The 19,263-nt window shown below is 44.2% G+C and overlaps 1 protein-coding gene across 8 annotated transcripts in view; it reads left to right on the forward strand.

The window, feature by feature from the left end:
* Positions 1–19,263, forward strand: part of TENM3 (teneurin transmembrane protein 3) — a 603,842-nt gene that overhangs the window by 563,106 nt on the left and 21,473 nt on the right. For all 8 annotated transcript variants that reach the window (XM_077848637.1, XM_077848636.1, XM_077848639.1 and 5 more), the window contains 3 exons: positions 269–1,143; positions 16,891–17,066; positions 18,353–18,588. In XM_077848637.1, the coding sequence (XP_077704763.1) occupies positions 269–1,143; positions 16,891–17,066; positions 18,353–18,588 (1,287 nt within the window). The remainder of the gene's footprint in view (positions 1–268; positions 1,144–16,890; positions 17,067–18,352; positions 18,589–19,263) is intronic.

Genomic DNA, 19,263 nt, shown 5'->3' on the forward strand with positions numbered 1-19,263 from the left:
TCTTAACTCCCTGCTTAGAGATTCGTTTGCTATTTGGCTATAACTTCCAAATCTTTCAGGGAGCTGCGTTTTTAACTAAAATGCTATTTCCTACATTTGTCTCCCCTCGAAATTTTTAAGTTGATTTTACAGTAGCTCGTCCAGGAAACAATTTTAAAACAGTTGATCAAATTAAGGGTAATTTCCTCGAATGGTCTAATTTACTCTTCTGGCAGATTAACTACAGCACAGTCACTGACTAACCAGACCCTTTCTTTCTATTATGAAGGTACGTCTGGAATGGCCCACTGACCTAGCCATTAACCCTATGGATAACTCCATTTACGTCCTGGATAATAACGTGGTCCTGCAGATCACTGAAAATCGTCAAGTGCGCATTGCTGCTGGGCGGCCCATGCACTGCCAGGTTCCAGGGGTGGAATATTCCGTGGGGAAGCATGCAGTTCAGACAACACTGGAATCTGCCACTGCCATCGCAGTGTCATACAGCGGGGTCCTGTATATCACTGAAACCGACGAAAAAAAAATCAACCGAATAAGGCAGGTCACCACAGATGGGGAGATCTCCCTGGTGGCGGGAATCCCTTCAGAGTGTGACTGCAAAAATGATGCCAACTGTGACTGTTACCAGAGCGGAGATGGCTATGCCAAAGATGCCAAGCTCAGCGCACCTTCCTCCCTGGCTGCCTCCCCCGATGGCACCCTGTACATCGCAGACCTGGGCAATATTCGGATCCGGGCCGTGTCAAAGAACAAGCCTTTCCTTAACTCTATGAACTTTTATGAAGTTGCCTCTCCAACTGACCAGGAACTCTATATCTTTGACATCAATGGCACTCACCAATATACTGTAAGTTTAGTCACTGGTGATTACCTGTACAATTTTAGCTACAGCAATGATAACGATATTACCGCGGTGACAGACAGCAATGGCAATACCCTTAGAATTAGACGGGACCCGAATCGGATGCCAGTTCGAGTGGTGTCTCCAGATAACCAAGTGATATGGTTGACAATAGGAACGAATGGATGTTTGAAAAGCATGACCGCTCAAGGACTAGAATTAGTTTTGTTTACTTACCATGGCAATAGCGGCCTTTTAGCAACTAAAAGCGATGAAACTGGATGGACAACGTTTTTTGAGTAAGTATATCCAAATTCTGCTTTGATTATAAAATGCTGTGATATAGTAATGCAATCTAAGGGCATTACTTACAATCTTAAGGGCAGGTGGGATCCGGTTTGGGGGGACCTGGAGCTTCTGTCTCTCTAAAAAAGAAGAAAAAACTAGACCAAAAAAAAAAAGGGGGACCCAGGCAATGAGAAATTCTAAAGCTTACATGCCATTGGCATCACGGTCAGTCTACTTCTGCTTAAGGGTTGACATTGTGCTCCATACAGATCTAATGTATTAACAGCAAACCTTTGGAGAAGTGGACTACAGCTTTGGTTTTAGGCATAAACCCTCTGGGTTTACATTAGCCCACGTGATAAAGCTGCCACTACAGAGGAACTTTAAAAACATTCACAGTGAAGTTAGCTATTTACGTTAATGCTACAAATGTCCTTCTTAGCAGAGAGAAGGCCTTAACTTCTTACAATCAGTTTGTGGAGAATCTAAACTGTACTTAAAAGGACCTTTCCACTAAATGCAAATCAGCAAGTGCTGGGTTGCTGTGGAAGCGTATGAAAAAGGATGAGGCTCATCCTGCCAGGATATTCTTCTACTAAATATGTGAGTGGTGGCCCAGGCAGTGTGCTATTTGAACAGTCACATTTTGCGAGGTCAATCAGAATGAAATGAGAATCAGCCATTGTATATTTTATGGGATATGTACTTTGCAGTGAACGCATATGTAAAATCATTTTCGATTACTGTTCACTTCACTAACATCTCACAAACCATAAGGGGAAATTAGATGTACAGAGATGGCATGTTGACAAATGCAAAATAGTCCTTGAAATGAATATTGAGTTCCTTAGTGTGATTTTTACAATGATGTGCTGGAGCAAAAGTGTTTTCTGTAGAGTACACCTCTAAAATTATAATAAAAGTCAGTAGAAAAAATGATCCAATATACAAATATTTTCTGTACAACTTTTCTGGAATGGATCTTATACATAAAGCTGAGTTCTCCTGTAGCTTGAATTGCTTTTCTTTTTTGACAGATTCCCTTTTAATAAAATGAATGTTACCCAGCAGCATGATTTTGTCAGAGGAACAAACCTTTTCAATTGAATTACATTAAAATTCTGTTCTTAGCATTCCTTTTGCTCATTTTAGGATCGCAATAGGAAAGGAATAAATTGGAAGTTAATGGAAAGCACTTCCTTTGCACCATTTTCAAAGTGATAGCAGGCTATATTGCCAAAGAGGCAAAAAAAAAAAAGAGTCCAGGAAAAGTGCTACCATCAGATGAGACTGGGCAGGAGAGCTGCTCTGATTTTAAGACTTTCAGGAAATGATGGTGGCATTGGTAGGGTTTCAGTTTAGTTAAAAGCAGGGAGGAAAAAAAATAGAGAAATAAGTTTTTAGTACAGTCTAGGACTCAAGCTCTGCTCTGTCAGCCTCTTTGAAATGTGTCCTTATTTGTTCGCAGGAAATGACACCTGCATAGAGGTTCATTGTGTGGGTGACTACTGACACATGAACTTCTTGCAGCAGTTACAGTGGTTGACTTAATGACCTACAAATGAATTTTAATCCTGTTTGGAAGATTAAACAAAGGGATATACTCCATTGGTAGGGTTGATGTGGACTAATATAAACAAATTTAGGATTTTTACCTTTTTTAAAAAGTATGGTGCACAATGAAGACATATTTCTCTGGTAACAGATATTCTCCAAGAACCCCAGACTTAGTTAAGAGACAGCACAGCAGCGACAGTAGAGGTTGAGCTGGCAAGCCAATCTCACGACTATGAGGGGCAAGCATTGTTTTAAAGAGTAATTTTGTTACAAATAAGTCTGTAATGAACTTAAATACATCACAATCATATCTTGACAAATACAAATTCATTACACATCATATTTAAATACAACTATTAAGTTATATCTAAATAAGCTAAGGAAAGGCAACTATTACCAAAAGCATTACTAAAATATTTTACCAAATATAAGCCTCATAATCGTGTATATTGAGACATATAAATATTTATTTATTTACATATATATAAGTAAGTATATATCGCATAATATATACATATAAATATATATTTATATCTGTAAATATGCACACACATATTTTGGTTATAATTTAAGAATATACTGATTTAATAAACCGGTGCTTAAAAAATCATTTTTCTAATAAAATGAACAGAAATATTGCTTTTTAAAAACCATGGCTTTATCACTTTTTCTCTAGATGTGTGTAGCAAAAGACAAGACTAAAAAAATGTCTAAGAAACATTTATGCATTTTGGTAGACAGTGTATTACAGTATGAGACAGAACAGAAATAGGGCACTTAGCCCAAGTAACTCAGAATCATCATGTCAGAATAACAAGTGATCTCTTTTTCCTTTTTTTTTTTTTTTTCTGTACGTTTTTATACTTTGGCTGTGAAAAGAGCAAGGGCCTACCTCTTCTATGTGAGCTTTAGAAACTTTAAAACACATTCAAAAGTAAGTGCACAAAAGGAAGGGGAATGCTGTTTTCAGACACCGTCTCCAGTAGCCCTCTCTGTTGAGACAGAGCAGCGCATTTTGTCTGCGTAACTTTGCAGGTATTGCTGGGCAGACTTCACGCCAAGCTCTACTCATCAGCATCTTGACAAGAGTTTCTGCTTACTACCTCCTGGCTTGGACATGTAACTGGGAGAAGGTGCTCAGGGGCAGCAGGGGAGCTAGGTGCCCCCCACCAGGCTTCCTTGGTGTTCACTGACATTGTTGGTGAGCCAGAATGCTCCTGCAACACTGGAAATATCTATCACATTCCCCTTTATATCTGTGCAGCACTGTGTGTCGAATTTAGACCTTAAAAGGATATTTGGTGATTTCATAAAGGAAGGATACAGGAGCTTTGAGGCAGAGTTCTACAAAAACCACAGGGAGATTGTGAGGCGGGGAGGAGGATCACCATTCCCAACTGAAAAACACCTGTTTTCTATGACTTTCATGACACCAGTCCCTAGAGCTGATGCAGGCCTTAAAATTATCCTTCTGCACAAATATTTCACAAAGAGAAATTAAACTTCTCGGCCCAGATTCCCAATTGTACATGTCCAGCTTTCTCCCTAGCCTGGTGTCTTAAAAGCCTGGAGATTAGCAGCTTTATAGGATAGGAACAGATGGCACAAGACCCAAATCAGTAAATATGCCTACTGATAAAAGTATAGTTGCTATAGCTTCTACCAAAGAAATTTTAAAAGAGAATTAGCTCAATTACTTACCTTATATGTTTTTTCTCAGTACAAACTGAGAAAGCATTTTATAAAATGCAAACCAATTATCTTTGTGTCCCCCGCAAGTCCTGGAATGTTGCAGTGCATACAGATCTCTTCCAATAATGGTTTGCTGGTTAAAGGAATAGAGAGAGAAACCAAAGATATGGGGGCACCTGGGTAGCTCAGTGGTTGAGTCTGAGGTCATGATCCTGGGGTCCTGGGATTGAGTCCTGCATCAGGCTCCCCACGGGGAGCCTAACTTCTTCTCCCTTTGCCTGTGTCTCCACCTCTCTCTGTGTCTCTCATAAATAAATAAACCTTCAAAAAAAGAAAAGAAAAGGAACCAAAGATGTAGACAAGAGAAAATGTATTTATATAGAAGAACCTGATAGAACCCATAGCTGACTCTTGCCCAGGCTCCATGGAAAGCACCATATAAATTTTGCTCCCTCCCTTTCTGAAGTAGTTTGGACTTCTCTGTACAAATAGTTGATACTGAAAATCTTAGCAATTTTCATTCTTTGTTGTCAATACTTTTAGCTAAATTTACCCAGTATTACATGTTTATTCAGTTTCTTTTGCTTTACAAAATCAGGACTTCCTCGATTGGTCTATTAGTAAAATAATTAAGGAAAAAACGACTTCATACTGATAGCACTCTCTTCTGAAATATTGGTCTTAGAAATTAGCTTGGAGTAGAGACAGAAAACATGTCCCAAGCAGGTGTAGTTGAAGTATTTTGTTGTACCTGCAATCAGAAAGGAGGATTCTGGGAAGAGAAAACCCAGTTCCCAAATTGAGATTCTTATCAGTGACCAATAAGATAGGGGGATTTTTTAGAGTGTACAGATAGTTTCCAAGGTACAAGAACCTTCATTTCAAAAACTAGAGATAGCATTGTCTCCTTAGCAGCAGTTTCTCTCCTTGTTACTTGTAATGATGACGTCCCTATTGTGACTCGTTAGGCAAGTGGCCAATATCCTTAGACGTGCTACTGGATGAGATGATAGGAAGAGTGCAGAAGGCAGCAGAGGGTTTGTAACTCAGCTTTGAAATCTCGGAGACAGACTCATAAGTTTCATGAACTGAATAACTTATATTTTACTGATTGAATAAGCCATCTCGTCCAAGACCTCCTCTTCCATTGACTTGCCAGGCGGTACAGAGGATGTCCAACTAGCTAATGGAGCCCCCTTGTGTGAGGACACTGTGATAAACCTCGTTACTCCCTTCCCTCAGTATTAGGGACTGTGTCCTGCTGGTCTTCATACCATTTAAAATATCAATTATCACATGTTACGATTCCTTAGCTAGAATAATTCCAGGGTGGTCAAAAAGATCTCACCTGCTAAAAATGTATTATTTTAAAAAGTTGAAACCCAAAGTGAAACCACAGTTCTCACACTTGACTGCACACAGAAGCAAATCCAGTGTATTGAATGGGGCAATAGAATAAATTATTTAATAGTAAATGGCATTTCACAATTCTCTGCTTGCTCACCCCCGTAAAAGAACTGTTTAGGCATATCTTTCTGATGTTCTTCTGTCTGGTTAAAGAAGACAACTTTTTTTTTTTTTTTTTTTTTAATGCTATGTGTTCTGATAAAGACACACCACCAGGTTGGTGGCAGTTTTTCTATCTTGGGACTTTGGGTATTTAGAGCTTTGTATTTGTGGAGCTGACTCTGTGATCTTTCGTGAACTATATTCAGATTTATAGAGTAAATAAACGAGTTTCAGCTTTTATGCATTTATGTAGGTATAGATGGGTCTCTAGCTTCTCATTCGGGTGCTTTATTGTCCCTCATTCAAGCTTAGCAATTTCAGAATGAGCTTCTGAACCATTTCTTTATAATGAACTTAACTCTGTGCCCATGGCAAACCTATGACTCCCAGTGACATCGGCTCTGATGCTCTGGGAAGGTATCAAAGAGGGATCTCAGAGGAGGAAAGACAGGCAGCGTAAAGAGGGCCTGGGACTACAAACTCAAACTAGTGCACAGAAAGCACAGGTAATTTGGAAAACTCAATGACAGTTACTCCAAGTTAGAAAAGATGTGTCCATGCCCGTTGACACTGCATCATGTCTAAATAGCCTGACATCTGTGCCGTGTTGTGTTCTCCTCGTGGGTGTTTTATGCAGTAGCCTGTGATGTTAGAAAAACTCTAGAGGCATCTTCCACAGGACAAAACTAAGGGAATAGCCTTTCGCCTGATAGGCAGCTGACATCCAAACCTGAATGCTCAAACCCTGAAACTATGTTTCAGCACTATTTCTGCCCAAAAAGGCGTCAAAAACAAAGCCCATTTTATAAATACGTACCTAAAGATGGCACTAGGCCCCCATCCATTTTTCCTTTTTTTATTTTTTTCTTTTCTTTTTTAAGTTTTTGCTTTAATTCCAGTTAGCATACAGTATAATATTAGTTTCAGGTGAACAATAGAGTGATTCAACACTTCATGTGACACCGGCACTCCTCTCCAGTGCCCTCCTGAATCCCCATCACCTATCTCCCCATCCCCCCAACTCTCCTTTGGGGACCCTCCATGCGTTCTCTGCTTACTGTCTTCATGGAAGAAAACATTTGAGACATTAAGAATGATTTTTAAGAAATTAGATCACTTAAAATCATGGAGAAACACTGTAGAGTTGATTTCTGGTTTTGCTATTTTGTTTAATTGTTTAATAATTTTGCTTTGAATTTTTAACCAGAATGTGTATTCCCAGGGACATCAGTTAAAAAGAAAGTGCAGGCAAATGAATAAAGTGGCTGCTGTACATTTCAAACATTAACCTGAGCTCTACTAAGGCAATGCTTTTATTAATACTCGATTTAATCCAATTTTTTTCTGCAGTCTAGTTTTAAGACATAATTAGTTCTGCCCAAGTTTAAAAGCAGAAAGGGAAATATGGTATTTGTATGTTATTCCTAGTACTGGAAAAAATCCCAGGAAAAATAAAAACAGATCAGATTTTCTCAGTTTATCTCAATATAATCCGTAATATAAAATTTCTCATATTTTCTCAGTATAATTGCAGTGTTTCAATAGTTGCAAGGCTACATTGACCCCTTCGGTGTGTTCCATTTAGCAAATTAATGTTCTGGATGTGCTAAATTGCTCCATAATGGTTCAATGCAGCTTCCAAAAGTGTTGAATTCCCTCTTTAAACTAATTATGTAACTGTCTAAATCTGATAGCCTCTTGTGTGTGTATATCCGCAGCTTCCCTTTTACACAGTGATGATCCAATGATTTATGCTAAGACTGAGTTATATACACCAACCATTTTAGAGGATCGTTTGATGACAGCATAAGAAGTTGCACGTTGATTACCAGTGAAAGGGAACTTCTTGTTTTTTAACAGTCACAGAACTGAAGATCCACAGTTGGGTATTTTCCAGAGACTAACCAGTATCTCTGGCTCATCTGTGACATCAAAATAAAAACAGCTTCGGCAGCCCTCACTCCTGGCTACCCTATTTCTCAGCATCCCAGAGAAAGCCCCTTGCCTGTATGCCAGGGTCCTGGCCTCATATCACCCCAGTTCCTCACCTAGCATCCCTCCTATCCATCAGTACCACATCTCCAACATACACATTTACACACCTCAAAACACATTTCCTAGACCTTGGTTCATTCCAAAGTTTGGTAAATCTGCAGTTCATTAAGTGAGACCACCCCCCCCCAAAAAAAAAAAAAAATTTTCTGACAAGATGTTAATGTAAAGAAATACCACATTGTATCCCTGGCTAAAAGCTAGGTTTTGTTCCGTTTAAATGTATTTTAAGAATTTAAGTCTTATACAAACTAAGATGTTCCCATCTTTGGGCCTTGTAATGAAAAGCGGTAGATACAAAGCAAAAGCCGCAAAAACTTGTAGTTTATCTAAAGGCATAGTTAACCTTTAAGTACTTAGTGAGTATAAGGCAAGCATCAGCTAGAAGAAAGACTTCATTCTATTTTTTTAAAGATTTTATTTATTTATTCATGAGAGAGGCAGAGACCTAGGCAGAGAGAGAGGTAGGCTCCCCACAGGGAGCCCCATGTGGGACTTGACCCCAGGACCCCGGGATCGCTCCCTGAGCCAAAGGCAGATGCTCAACCACTGAGCCACCCAGGCATCCCAAGACTTCTTTCTATTTCCAGCTCTAGGAATGGGGAAAAAGGAACCACGTTCTAGTAAAGGCAAGCAAAGGCTGCCCTGAGGGATTGGAAGAAAGTTCTTTACTCACAGATGAGGTTTTTTAAATGGATCATTAGAGTCAAAGTAACAAAAGAAAAATTGCAAGAGTGTTCTAAGGCCCAAGAACAAAATGACTGAGAATCCGAAAGCATCACACAAGTCCTGCGTGAACCAGGACATAGCCAGGATGACGGAGTTGTAGACCCTTAAGACCAGGAGGAATGAGTTTATATACAGTGATTATTTGTCATTTAGAGCGAGGGAGAAAGGTAACGCCTTGCAGCTCACCTCCGTGCACATACCTGTATGTGCATGTGCAATTCAAGATTATCTCACTTACGGCTTATTAATTTAATGAAGAGTTCTGCTCTTTTAACTTGATTTGTGAAGTGTACTCCATCCTCCTCAACACGGAGGGGGGGCCCACAGGTATGGTTAGTCAGTCCCACTTGGGACTGGTCCAGGCAACGCCAGCCCCAAGGGAGGCGCTTTTTTCCCAAAGTGGCTGTGGCACCTAAAAGAAAGTGAAAGTCTTTAAAGAAAATGAAAGTCTTCCCATGTGACATCGCAAAGGCATGCTGATTAGCAAATTATTAATTCATTTCAAACCTCCTAGGCATCAGTAAGCTGGGAATTTTGTGCTTGCCCTTTGGACGTCAAGCACTTCCCATTTTTCCAGTGACTCCCTGGCATTCCTTTACTTACCCGCTCGCTGTTCGTTCAACGAGGATGGGTCATGTGCCAGGTGCTGGTGCTCGACGCCGGAGTGCAGAGTGGACGGGCACATTGGCAGGAAGCCCAGGAGCAAGACAGAGACGCAGGGGATGGGGAGGATGATGAGTGAGTGCAGAGATAGAGGCCCTGACACGCTGTGAGAACAGAGACAAGGACCATCTCCTTGAGGCCAGAAACTCTTCCCAGGGAGGGTAATTTTGAAGCTTAGTCTTAAGGATTATGCATGAAGGCTAGCAAGACTCTTCTTGCTCAGTTGCTCACTTCTAGAGTGTTCTAGGCCAGAGAAAGCATGCCCTCAGGAGGCAGGAGGGCAGCTTTTGGAGAGACCATACGGCCCGAGCATAGCACATGTGTGGGGAAGGAGGAGGAGGGGACCGAGGGAGGTGGCAGGGCTTGTGTTGACCAGTGTGGTGGGCTCCCATCCTGGACAGACAGAGCTTCGCAAAGGACTTCAGCCGGGAAGCAGTGTGATCAGTGTGGTGACAATGCGAGGATGGCTTTATGGAGGAAAGGAGAGGCTGAAAACGGGAGGGTGGGCAGCAGGAGACAGCAGATGGGGTTCAGAGAGGAAGGCCCGAACTCGGCTGGGCGCTGAAGGCCCAGGAGAGGAGGCAGGCCCACCAGTAGAAAAGGAACTGGGGCGCCTGGGTGGCTCAAGGGTTGAGCATCTGCCTTGGGCTCAGGGCGTGATCCCGGGGTCCCAGGATCGAGTCTCGCATCGGGTCCCTGCATGGAGCCTGCTTCTCCCTCTTCCTGTGTCTCTGCCTTTCTGTGTATCTCTCATGCGTGAATAAATAAAATCTTTTTTAAAAAAATGGAAATCACACAGGAAAGGAAGGTAGAAGGTGTAGTAAGGAGGGAGTGAAATGTGGATTTACAGGCTGAATTTTCTGCAGCTTGAGAATAAAGACGGTGCCTGTGTTAGTACTTTGGGGTCCACTTTCTGCTGCTGGATCCTCTTCCCCTGGCTCTTGGGAAGCCTCCAACCTGGGCGCTTTCCCCTTTCCCAGCCCCGTTTGCTCCTTAACCACCCCGGTGTGACCGTCCCTGGCTTCCCCTTGCTCCTTGCACTGTGTGATACTCCTTTTCTCTCAAAGCTTGTGAATAGACAATTTAGTCTAAATGCCGTTCCATCTCAGGTTCTGGATCCATCCACCACTACTGTTGCTCTTCCTCCCAAGTCTTTTCACGTTCACCTCAGTGTCCCAAATGGTCGGCAGTTCACGGGTCCCTTGATGCTGCTGTGTCTCCACGGTCTCCCTGTCGCCATGCAAGGCATCACCCTCTCCCGGGGCGGGGCGGGGGGGGGGGTCTGGATGGGCAAAACAAGGGCCAAAACACAAAGAGGAGGACAAAAGAGAGGCGTGGGTCTGACCTCCGAGCACTTCCCAGCCTCGTGAGCAGATCCAGGAGGATGAGGGCACATCTTTGACACCCAGCTCCCGCTTGACATCAGCTCCCTAGCAAGCCGAGACCTGCCCAAGCCCTGGTCTCTAAACAGATGAGTCCCGCACATATCAGCCTTCTTCAGTCAACAAACAGTTGTTTGGTTTTTAAGAAAAATGATTAGAAAAATCAAGAAAGAAAGAACGTGATTCTTCTCTTAACAATGGCTAATCCAGAATCTTTCAAACCCAAAGGGAGCTAATTCTGGGATGTCCTGACTTTGGAAGCCTTTGTCTCTTGGATGAACTTCAAAGCTGGGCAGTGCCTCCTGTCACTACTCCATCATGTGGTCATCATAACTGTGTGCGGAAGAGGCACTGGGTCCCTTGCTTCGGTGTAATCTCTGAAAAACAGGTCCCGTGGGTTCAGCGTTCAGAGAGAGGGCTGAACCAGAGAGGTGAGGAAGGAAAGGTCCGCCGGTTCCCTGCTTCTCTGAACCTGTCTCCTGAGGTATTAGAACAAGACAGTAGTGGCTCAACTTCAGGCTACTGCCATTTCTGGTTTAAGGGAGCACAGCACTGGCCGAATTTTGCCCCCACCAGCCAGACCTGTGGCAGATGACAACCTGGCGGCAAAGAAATGTTAACAGGTGTTAGCCACCTCCCCACCCAGGCGCCGTTCTCACCCCTGCTCATCGCGATCCTCTTAGCACTCGAGACAAAAATGATGTAAATTAAGACTTTCTTGCGTCTTTCTTCTTTTGCATTTTGCCTGTCATTCTTGGTACTATGTAGGTAGCAGTCAACTCCATACCAGGTGGACGCATGATTTTGGAAGTTGGCTGATTGCTCTACTTTCCCTGGTGATGGAAGCATTTTACATTTTCTCTCCAGAACCTGAGCTTCGCCAATTTCTGACGCATCATCTTGCTACTGAATTCAAAGAAATTAGGACTTTGAGATAATTGTTAAAATGCGTACACCTCAGATTCGTATTCGTTTCTAGAATTGGGTAGATGTAAATTCTCTTGATACTCGTGTTACAGGTCACAGCCCCGTTATTAGGGTTCCCGGTCAGCCCACCACTGGAAGTTTAAATCAGGCTCTGTTCTGCTATTCTTGCTGTTGAGCACGCCCTTCATCAGGAATGAGCTCAAGGAATGATTTGTGCATGCGTTTTGTTATGATAGGGTGAGTCCTTTTGTCCTACTTCACCGCAGTGACAGGTAGGGTGTCCATGTTAGCATTGTGGGGGAAAAAAGTATTGCCATGATGGATGGTGAGATTAAGGGAAAGTTTTTTTGGGGGAGGAAAGGTGGGGTTTGCTGGCTAATTAAACTATGGAAGAAAATTTGAACCTAAGGAACCTTCCAGAATTTGGAAGCGAACCTTCTCCCTCTGTATCAAGGGGACAGTGAGGAGAAAGGCAGGTTGGATAAGTCTCCTTCACAGGCGTCCTCACTGTGACACTAGCCTGAAAGCAGAGGATGTGCCCTCACTAAGCAGCCCCCAGAGTAGGCCTATCCTGGGATGGCCCAGGAAAGACAGGGCAGGGCCAGTCTAAACTCGGACTTGACCATTTACGCCCCCTCCAGAGGTCTCCAGAATGTGGCCCACCTGACATCTGCTGTCTCGCCTTCTCAGAGCGGGCCGACTTTGGGCTGGAGAAGCCCATGCATGTATATACAGATACCTCAGAATAAAACCTACATCCAGCTTCACTCTTCTCTGGGTGAAGAACATAGAGGTTTGGGAGAGAGGCATCTCGAACATGGTCCGAGTCGATACGTAAGTCTGCGTCCTCTTTGAGAAAGACCGGCTCCGTGTCAGGCTGGATGAGAAGCCCACGCTCAGCCCACCGCTCCTGCAAACGGCCCCTCCTCTGGGTTCCACCTGCTTCTCCAAAGCCCGACTCTCACGCACACAGATTTCTCCCAGAAGCAGGAGATCATTTTTAAAACGTGACATTTGATTAAAGAGGCCATCTTGTGGGAAAACACTGTTGACAACAGATGATCCTGTTGCTGGGTTTCAAAGGCAGTTGGCGAGGACGGCACAGTGTTTCCACTCGAGCACATTTGCCATATCGATGGTCTATTGACATCGTGATGGTAACCGTCTGACTCAAGCAGTTTTTCTCTCCGTTGAGGAGCTGCAGATGTGTGAGCAGACAGGCCGTGTAGGAGTGGCGTCTGGGAGGGTGAGCTGGGCCCCGTGAGCACGGGGAGGGGCAAGGAGACCAGTATTTAGGGTTAGGGCGGTGGTGGGAAGGGATCCGAGGGATCCGGAGGGAAGCGAAGGGTGGGCGCCTCTGTCTACGCCGAGGGGAGAGGCCGTCTTCACGTCGGGATGAGTGCGGCATTTCCACTGACAGGGCCTGAGGCTGACTCTCTGGGCCATTGGTCGATAATCCCACTGCTTAGGAAACTTAAAAAGAGATTTAAAAACACACCGCACAGGCTAAAACAGCAAGTCTAGGCAGAAATGCAATCAAAATTAAAGACGAACAAATAGATAAACATCAGCTCAGGGCATCCCATCAGTGGAAGAGCAGAAGGTCATGAAGAGCCGGAGGGAGTGTGTCTTTGCCAGGGAGAGTCCTTTGTGAAGAGGGTCAATTGGGAGCAAAAAGAATGTGCTGTGTTAGGAATTTGAAGCTCTGAGGCTGAGCCCAGATGAGTGGGCTGGAGAGCACGAAGCTGATGTTACACCCAGATTCCCTGGAGCCTGGGGCACTGGCCGTCCAAGAGGCTGATGAAAGAAAAGGGGCATCTCAGGTGCACACGCTGGGCAGGGCCGGTTCGCCCCCCAAAAGGCCGAGCACCATTGGGTAAAGCCACTGAGCTGGTTCCATGGGAGGGCCTCTGCTGGCGCGGAGGGCCAGAACTTTGCAGAGGACAGCCGTCCGATCGCCGTCTCCCTCCCCTTGTGGAAGAAAAGAAGGGCTCACCCTTGACTACTGATTTGTTTCTCACTGCCTTCCTCCAAGGCCCCTGGCCATGGTAATGTCTCTGTTCCGTCTCGTTTGCGTTTCCTTGACGCAGGTGCTAATCCGTGGGGAGGGTTTTCACTGATCCACACTGACACGAAAACCTAAACGACATGGAGAATTTTTTCACCAAGCTTTACTTTATTCCTTTTAAACCATGGTCTCTCGCCCGGTCGTTAAGTCCTTTCTACCTTTGGTTTGCTTAAATGGCCTTTTAGGAAATGATGGGGATAACAAGGTAATACTTTTTTAGACAAAAATCTTCTATGAGGGGGGCAGCAGTTTGGCGCTGCCTTCGGCCCAGGGCGTGATCCTGGAGACCCAGGATCAAGTCCCATGTCGGGCTCCCTCCATGGAGCCTGCTTCTCCCTCTGCCTGTGTCTCTGTCTCTCTTTCTCTCTCTGTGTGTGTCTCTCATGAATAAATAAATAAAATCTTAAAAAATCTTCTATGGGTCCCAGATCTTTTTTCTTTTTTTTTTTTTTCTGGTGGGTAGAATTGGCAAGCCTGGGAGGCCGCTTGATGTGTGGCCTCGCCCCTGGGCTCCTCCGGCCCCGCCAGCACATGAGCCTAGTGAGAGCCTGGCCTTCCCTTGCCTCCTGCAGCTGCCCTAGGCCCCTGCACCCGATTCGGGGCTGATGGACCCTCCTCTGCCCATCCAGCCACTGCTCTGCAGGCACCAATTCAGGACTTCCAGGGCTCAGCTGGGAAGCGGGGCCCCTGAGATCCCGGCTTAACCCCGTGCCCCTCTGAGTTGCACTGCCTGCAAAGGTTACTTGTATTTTTATTTTCCGAAGAACCAAAGGCTGATAGGTTAAGAGTCTGAAGTGTGCGGCCTCGCAGGGTCCGTGGCGCTGCGCTCAGCCTCCTGTGATACCAAACGCCTGCCCAGCAGGCCCCAGAGTGGGTGGGAAGCCGGCAAAAGAGTGAAGGCAAAGGTGGCAGAAATGCTTCGTGCAGGAGAAAGGTGACGCTCCCGCTTAGATGGAATGGAGCCAGCAAGCAGAAACAGGCAAGAGGGTCAGAAAGGGGCAGGCGAGTCACAGCAGCGAGAACGGAGCCGCGACACGCTTGCAGGTGGCATCATCTCTCCAAAGCTGTCGTTCGACACTATCGGGCAGGCTCTGGTTTGCAGAAGGATCGTGGGCCTGGGGTCCGGCGTGTGGAAGCCCCAGCAGGGCCCGGTCATCGGACGCCAGGAGAGCCTGATTGAGTCACCTGGGCACATCGTATTTCCCTTTTTCCATCTGTAAAATGGGAGGGGGTCGGGGGAGAATGTAGCACCGAACTGCCTTTGATGCAGGAGCGTTCATACCCATTATGGGTTTCTTCAAAGCACCATGGCGTGTGAGAAATGTCAAGAGATGCCAGGTTTGTGTCCAGGTGAAGACTGAACCTTAAGCTGATTTTTGTCCATAATTCTGCAGAAATAAGCTATGCCTTGTTTGTTTTCTCAGGAGCAATAGTTTCTTTTTAAAAGCAATGACCGCAATGAGCCGTGTTGGATTTCTTTCATTGACGTCTTCATCTGCTGGGGGCATTTGGGTTAGTGGGGAGGGGAGCGAGTCTGCCTTTTTTCATTTCAGCTCTGCCTTTTATGGGTCCAAACAATGATTGCACTTAACGGCGCGTTTCCTTTCTCTCTGCTTCCCCGTCCTCGCTTGCTTCTCCCCCGAGTGCCCGCATGTGCCGCGGGCTAGGCCGTGTGCCACGTTGGCGGAGCAGGTGCATCAGGCCCTCCATCTGACTGATACTGTCCCCTCGGAGTTAATGGGATCGCCTCATCGCTGGGCCCCAAATAGACATCATTTCTCTCCTTCCTTCCTTCCTTCCTTCCTTCCTTCCTTCCTTCCTTCCTTCCTTCCTGTCTCTACCATGGTGCTACCCTTGCTGAGTCTTCTCCACCTTCATGACCTTAAGTACTAACCACAGTTTCCAAAGCTACTTTTTGACCCTCTAAACCCGGCTTCTTTTATTGCAAAGTATCATTTAAGTCCTTTTTTCTACTTGTTCTTCCCTGCTGTCTTATATTTACCCCTATTATTGGGATGCTCCCCACTTTTTCCCGTCCCCTGGGAACTTTGGTCTTGCCAAAGAAGACTGTTTCTCTTCTGTTCTGCATCTGGGCTTAGTGTAGGTCAAACATGGTGCTAGTCTTCATTTCGTTTAGACTTTTCCTTAACGAAGCAGCCTTAGTATTGATCTGAAGCCCAGACTTACACGTGCTGTTGTCCCAAGGAAGTTCCTCATGTCCCACCTGGAATTTCCGGGGGGTGGGGGTTCTCTCTTCAAACCACACTGTCATTTTTGAAATGTTCTTTGGTGCCGCCACAAATAGAAAAGTCACCGCCAAATCAGTTCTTTACTAACGTTGTAGCTGTGATGCATAATTATGATTCTAGGGCAGCTTTTTAAGATATATCCTAACATTTTAATTATATGTTCCACTTCTATTTACTATGCTTAAAAAAACGAAGTGTATAATGAAAAAGCAGCTAATCATGAAATGTCAGGAAATAGGACGTCGCATTTCAGTAAACATAACAAGTCATCATTCAAGAGCTCACCCATTTCTACAACGTCAGTCCAGACGAGAGAGATTATCACCACCCCTGCCAACATTTAAGTCCCAATATACCATTATAAAGTATTCAACACTGAGGCATAAGAAACTCTTTAAATGGCTTTATTTTATTACTTTGTTGAAGACATTGCAAGATGCTAAAAGAATATTTTTACATATGCAAATACAGATGCGTATATATGCATATTGTTTTACAAAGTTGTATATATTCATATGGCACTGCCGTAGACGGCCTAAGTTAGTAAAACTTTAAAAACTGATATAACAGCGAATTAAATCTTCTTTGTAGGAAATATGGAGAATACTAAGGAATTTAATATCAGTAAACATGTTCCCTTTGAAACAGCAAATTAGATGTGCAGGCGGATTTTGGTCACACTTCAAAGAATAATATGCTGAGGTGGAGAGCTAGTCTATTTACTCTTGCTCTCGCCGGTGAGGTTTTTCTGTGTTAAACAGGCTTTTGATTACTTCAAAGCACGTTTGAAGTCCTCACTCTGCATGGCTCATGCACAAAGACAAATATCCTTCCAAATTTCTGCAGCTAATATTGCCTCCCCTTATGTTTATAAGTAAGGAGAACCAGCCGTTTGCCATGTAACACCAAGTCGTTGCCTCCTTTATTTAGCTATGACAGCGAAGGTCGTCTGACAAATGTTACGTTTCCAACCGGGGTGGTCACAAACCTGCACGGGGACATGGACAAGGCCATCACAGTGGACATCGAGTCATCCAGCCATGAAGAGGATGTGAGCATCACTTCAAATCTCTCCTCGATCGACTCCTTCTACACCATGGTTCAAGGTAAACATGAAAGCATAATTTTAAACTGATAACCTTAAATGCCACTAGCACCCCCCATAGAATGCGGTGACCCCGCTTTCTGAGATGAGCCAGCAAAGGGAAGGTGAAAACACAAACCTCTAGAGATGTTGGTGAAGCAGTGCCGTGACTAGTGTTTATTTCGTGATAGCTACATATCGTAGATCACCTGATGGAGACCCCTGCTTCCAAAAACAACTTCATTGCAGCTCTTCACCTGCATCATCAACCCCTTTCTGAGTCATCTGCTGCAGCTTTGGGGAGTGGGTCCCCTTCATGGCCGTAGAAGTGCAGTTATTTGAGACCGATCACATTCTGAATCCACACACGACCCTTCATCTCAGTCCACATGTGATGTGATCACTGGAAATTCGATACCAAATTCTGCATGTCCATCTATGTGATAGCTAGACTTTTTTTTTCCTCATTCAGTCTATAGGCGTATATGTCTGATGCATTCATGATGGAACCTCCTGCCATGTTCCTTTTTGACATAATCTTGGAAAAGCCTGTTTACAGTAGTAAAAAGTTACAATTGTGAGGTCATAGCTCTAAGAATAATTACTAAATCTGAATTAAACCGTTGTGACTCATTATTTTTACCAGTTCCCTCAAGTAATCTCTGCAGCCATCTAAAATTGATACTGCTTGAATTCATTTCTTACCCAAATGGTCCAATACAATTCAAAAATTTTAAATTGAGGCAGTAGCCTATAATGCAAGGGGAGGAGTTCTATACAAAATAGAAGGTGGCTCACTTTTTTAAAAGTCCATTTCAGAGGAATATCTTCCTATATTTTTGGTATACAATGTATAGATATGAATCTTTTCAGAAGATGTTTAATACACGATAGATGGGTGTAGAGGAGGGGAGTCTTCTGAGGCCCTGGCAGTGACAGCCGTGACATACCAGCCTCCCGAGGGAGCACTTATATCGCTCTTGGCAAAACCTTTCACTGCATGTCTGTGGAGACTGGCCCCTCGCTTATTCCATCAGACCAATGAGAAAAAGAAATCTAAAGTGGAGAAGGATTTTATATGCTCCTGAAGTCCTGCCTTCACTATTCAGCTAAGTCTGTTACAGCACGAAATGCCAGAGATCAAAGATCAAACCTTTTGCTTTGTTCTAAAAGGACATCCTTAGGTACTCTTTATCTCCTTATATATGGAGTTCAATGTTTTAGAAACTTCTGTCACCTCTAACTGCACAACCAACCAAATGTTTAGTTCTGATTTGTAGTTTCCTATTTTCTGCTCCTTGTTTTCAGATCAGTTAAGAAACAGCTACCAGATTGGTTACGATGGTTCCCTTAGAATCATCTATGCCAGCGGCCTGGATTCACACTACCAGACAGAGCCACACGTTCTGGCCGGCACGGCTAATCCAACAGTTGCCAAAAGAAACATGAGTCTTCCTGGTGAAAACGGTCAAAATTTGGTCGAATGGAGATTCCGAAAAGAGCAAGCCCAAGGAAAAGTCAACGTCTTTGGCCGAAAACTTAGGGTAAGCAACTTTCAGAGAGTAGGTGACGTGTTCCTGAGGGTGGGCCTGGCGCTCATCCCCTCCTCATCCTCATCCTCCCTGAGCCAAACTCAGGGCAGCACCTTCCCTGACAGCTCAGGTTATAGCCAACCGTCCAGCCATTAGATCATTCGTAATAAACACCAGCTATTGGAGAAAAGCTTTTTCTCAATATATCTGTGATTAAAAACCAGCTCTTCCCTGAGAAATCAGGAAATTACATGGCGCACAATCCCAGATAGCCTGGATGTCAGTCCATTGTTGTTTTACTAACATTAGCTTGATCATCTTACACTTCTCTTTTACCCGCTCACTTCGGATGGCTTCCCAATGTGGGGATGAGGATAAGTAAGAGTTAGCTTAAATACTGAAAAGTGTCCCAGAATATAAATATGTACATGGAAAGAGATGGGCTGGCCATTGGAAGGTGGATTCTTTCTTTGCATTCTCAATATTTTTGGAGTATAGTTTGGACACTTGGAAGAGCATCCATAGCAAAACCTGACTGCTTCCTCCTTGCTCTTGATTTACATTGTTTCTATGAGAAATGCAATGATATTTCTGATTACGCTAGTGTAATTGATCTTTGCAAAATGTTCTGCACACTACCTTGTTGGGTGTTTTTTTCCCCTTCCCTCTCACCCTGTGGGCCAAATA

This window comes from Canis aureus, chromosome 15 (assembly GCF_053574225.1).
Source record: "Canis aureus isolate CA01 chromosome 15, VMU_Caureus_v.1.0, whole genome shotgun sequence".
NCBI lineage: Eukaryota > Metazoa > Chordata > Mammalia > Carnivora > Canidae > Canis > Canis aureus.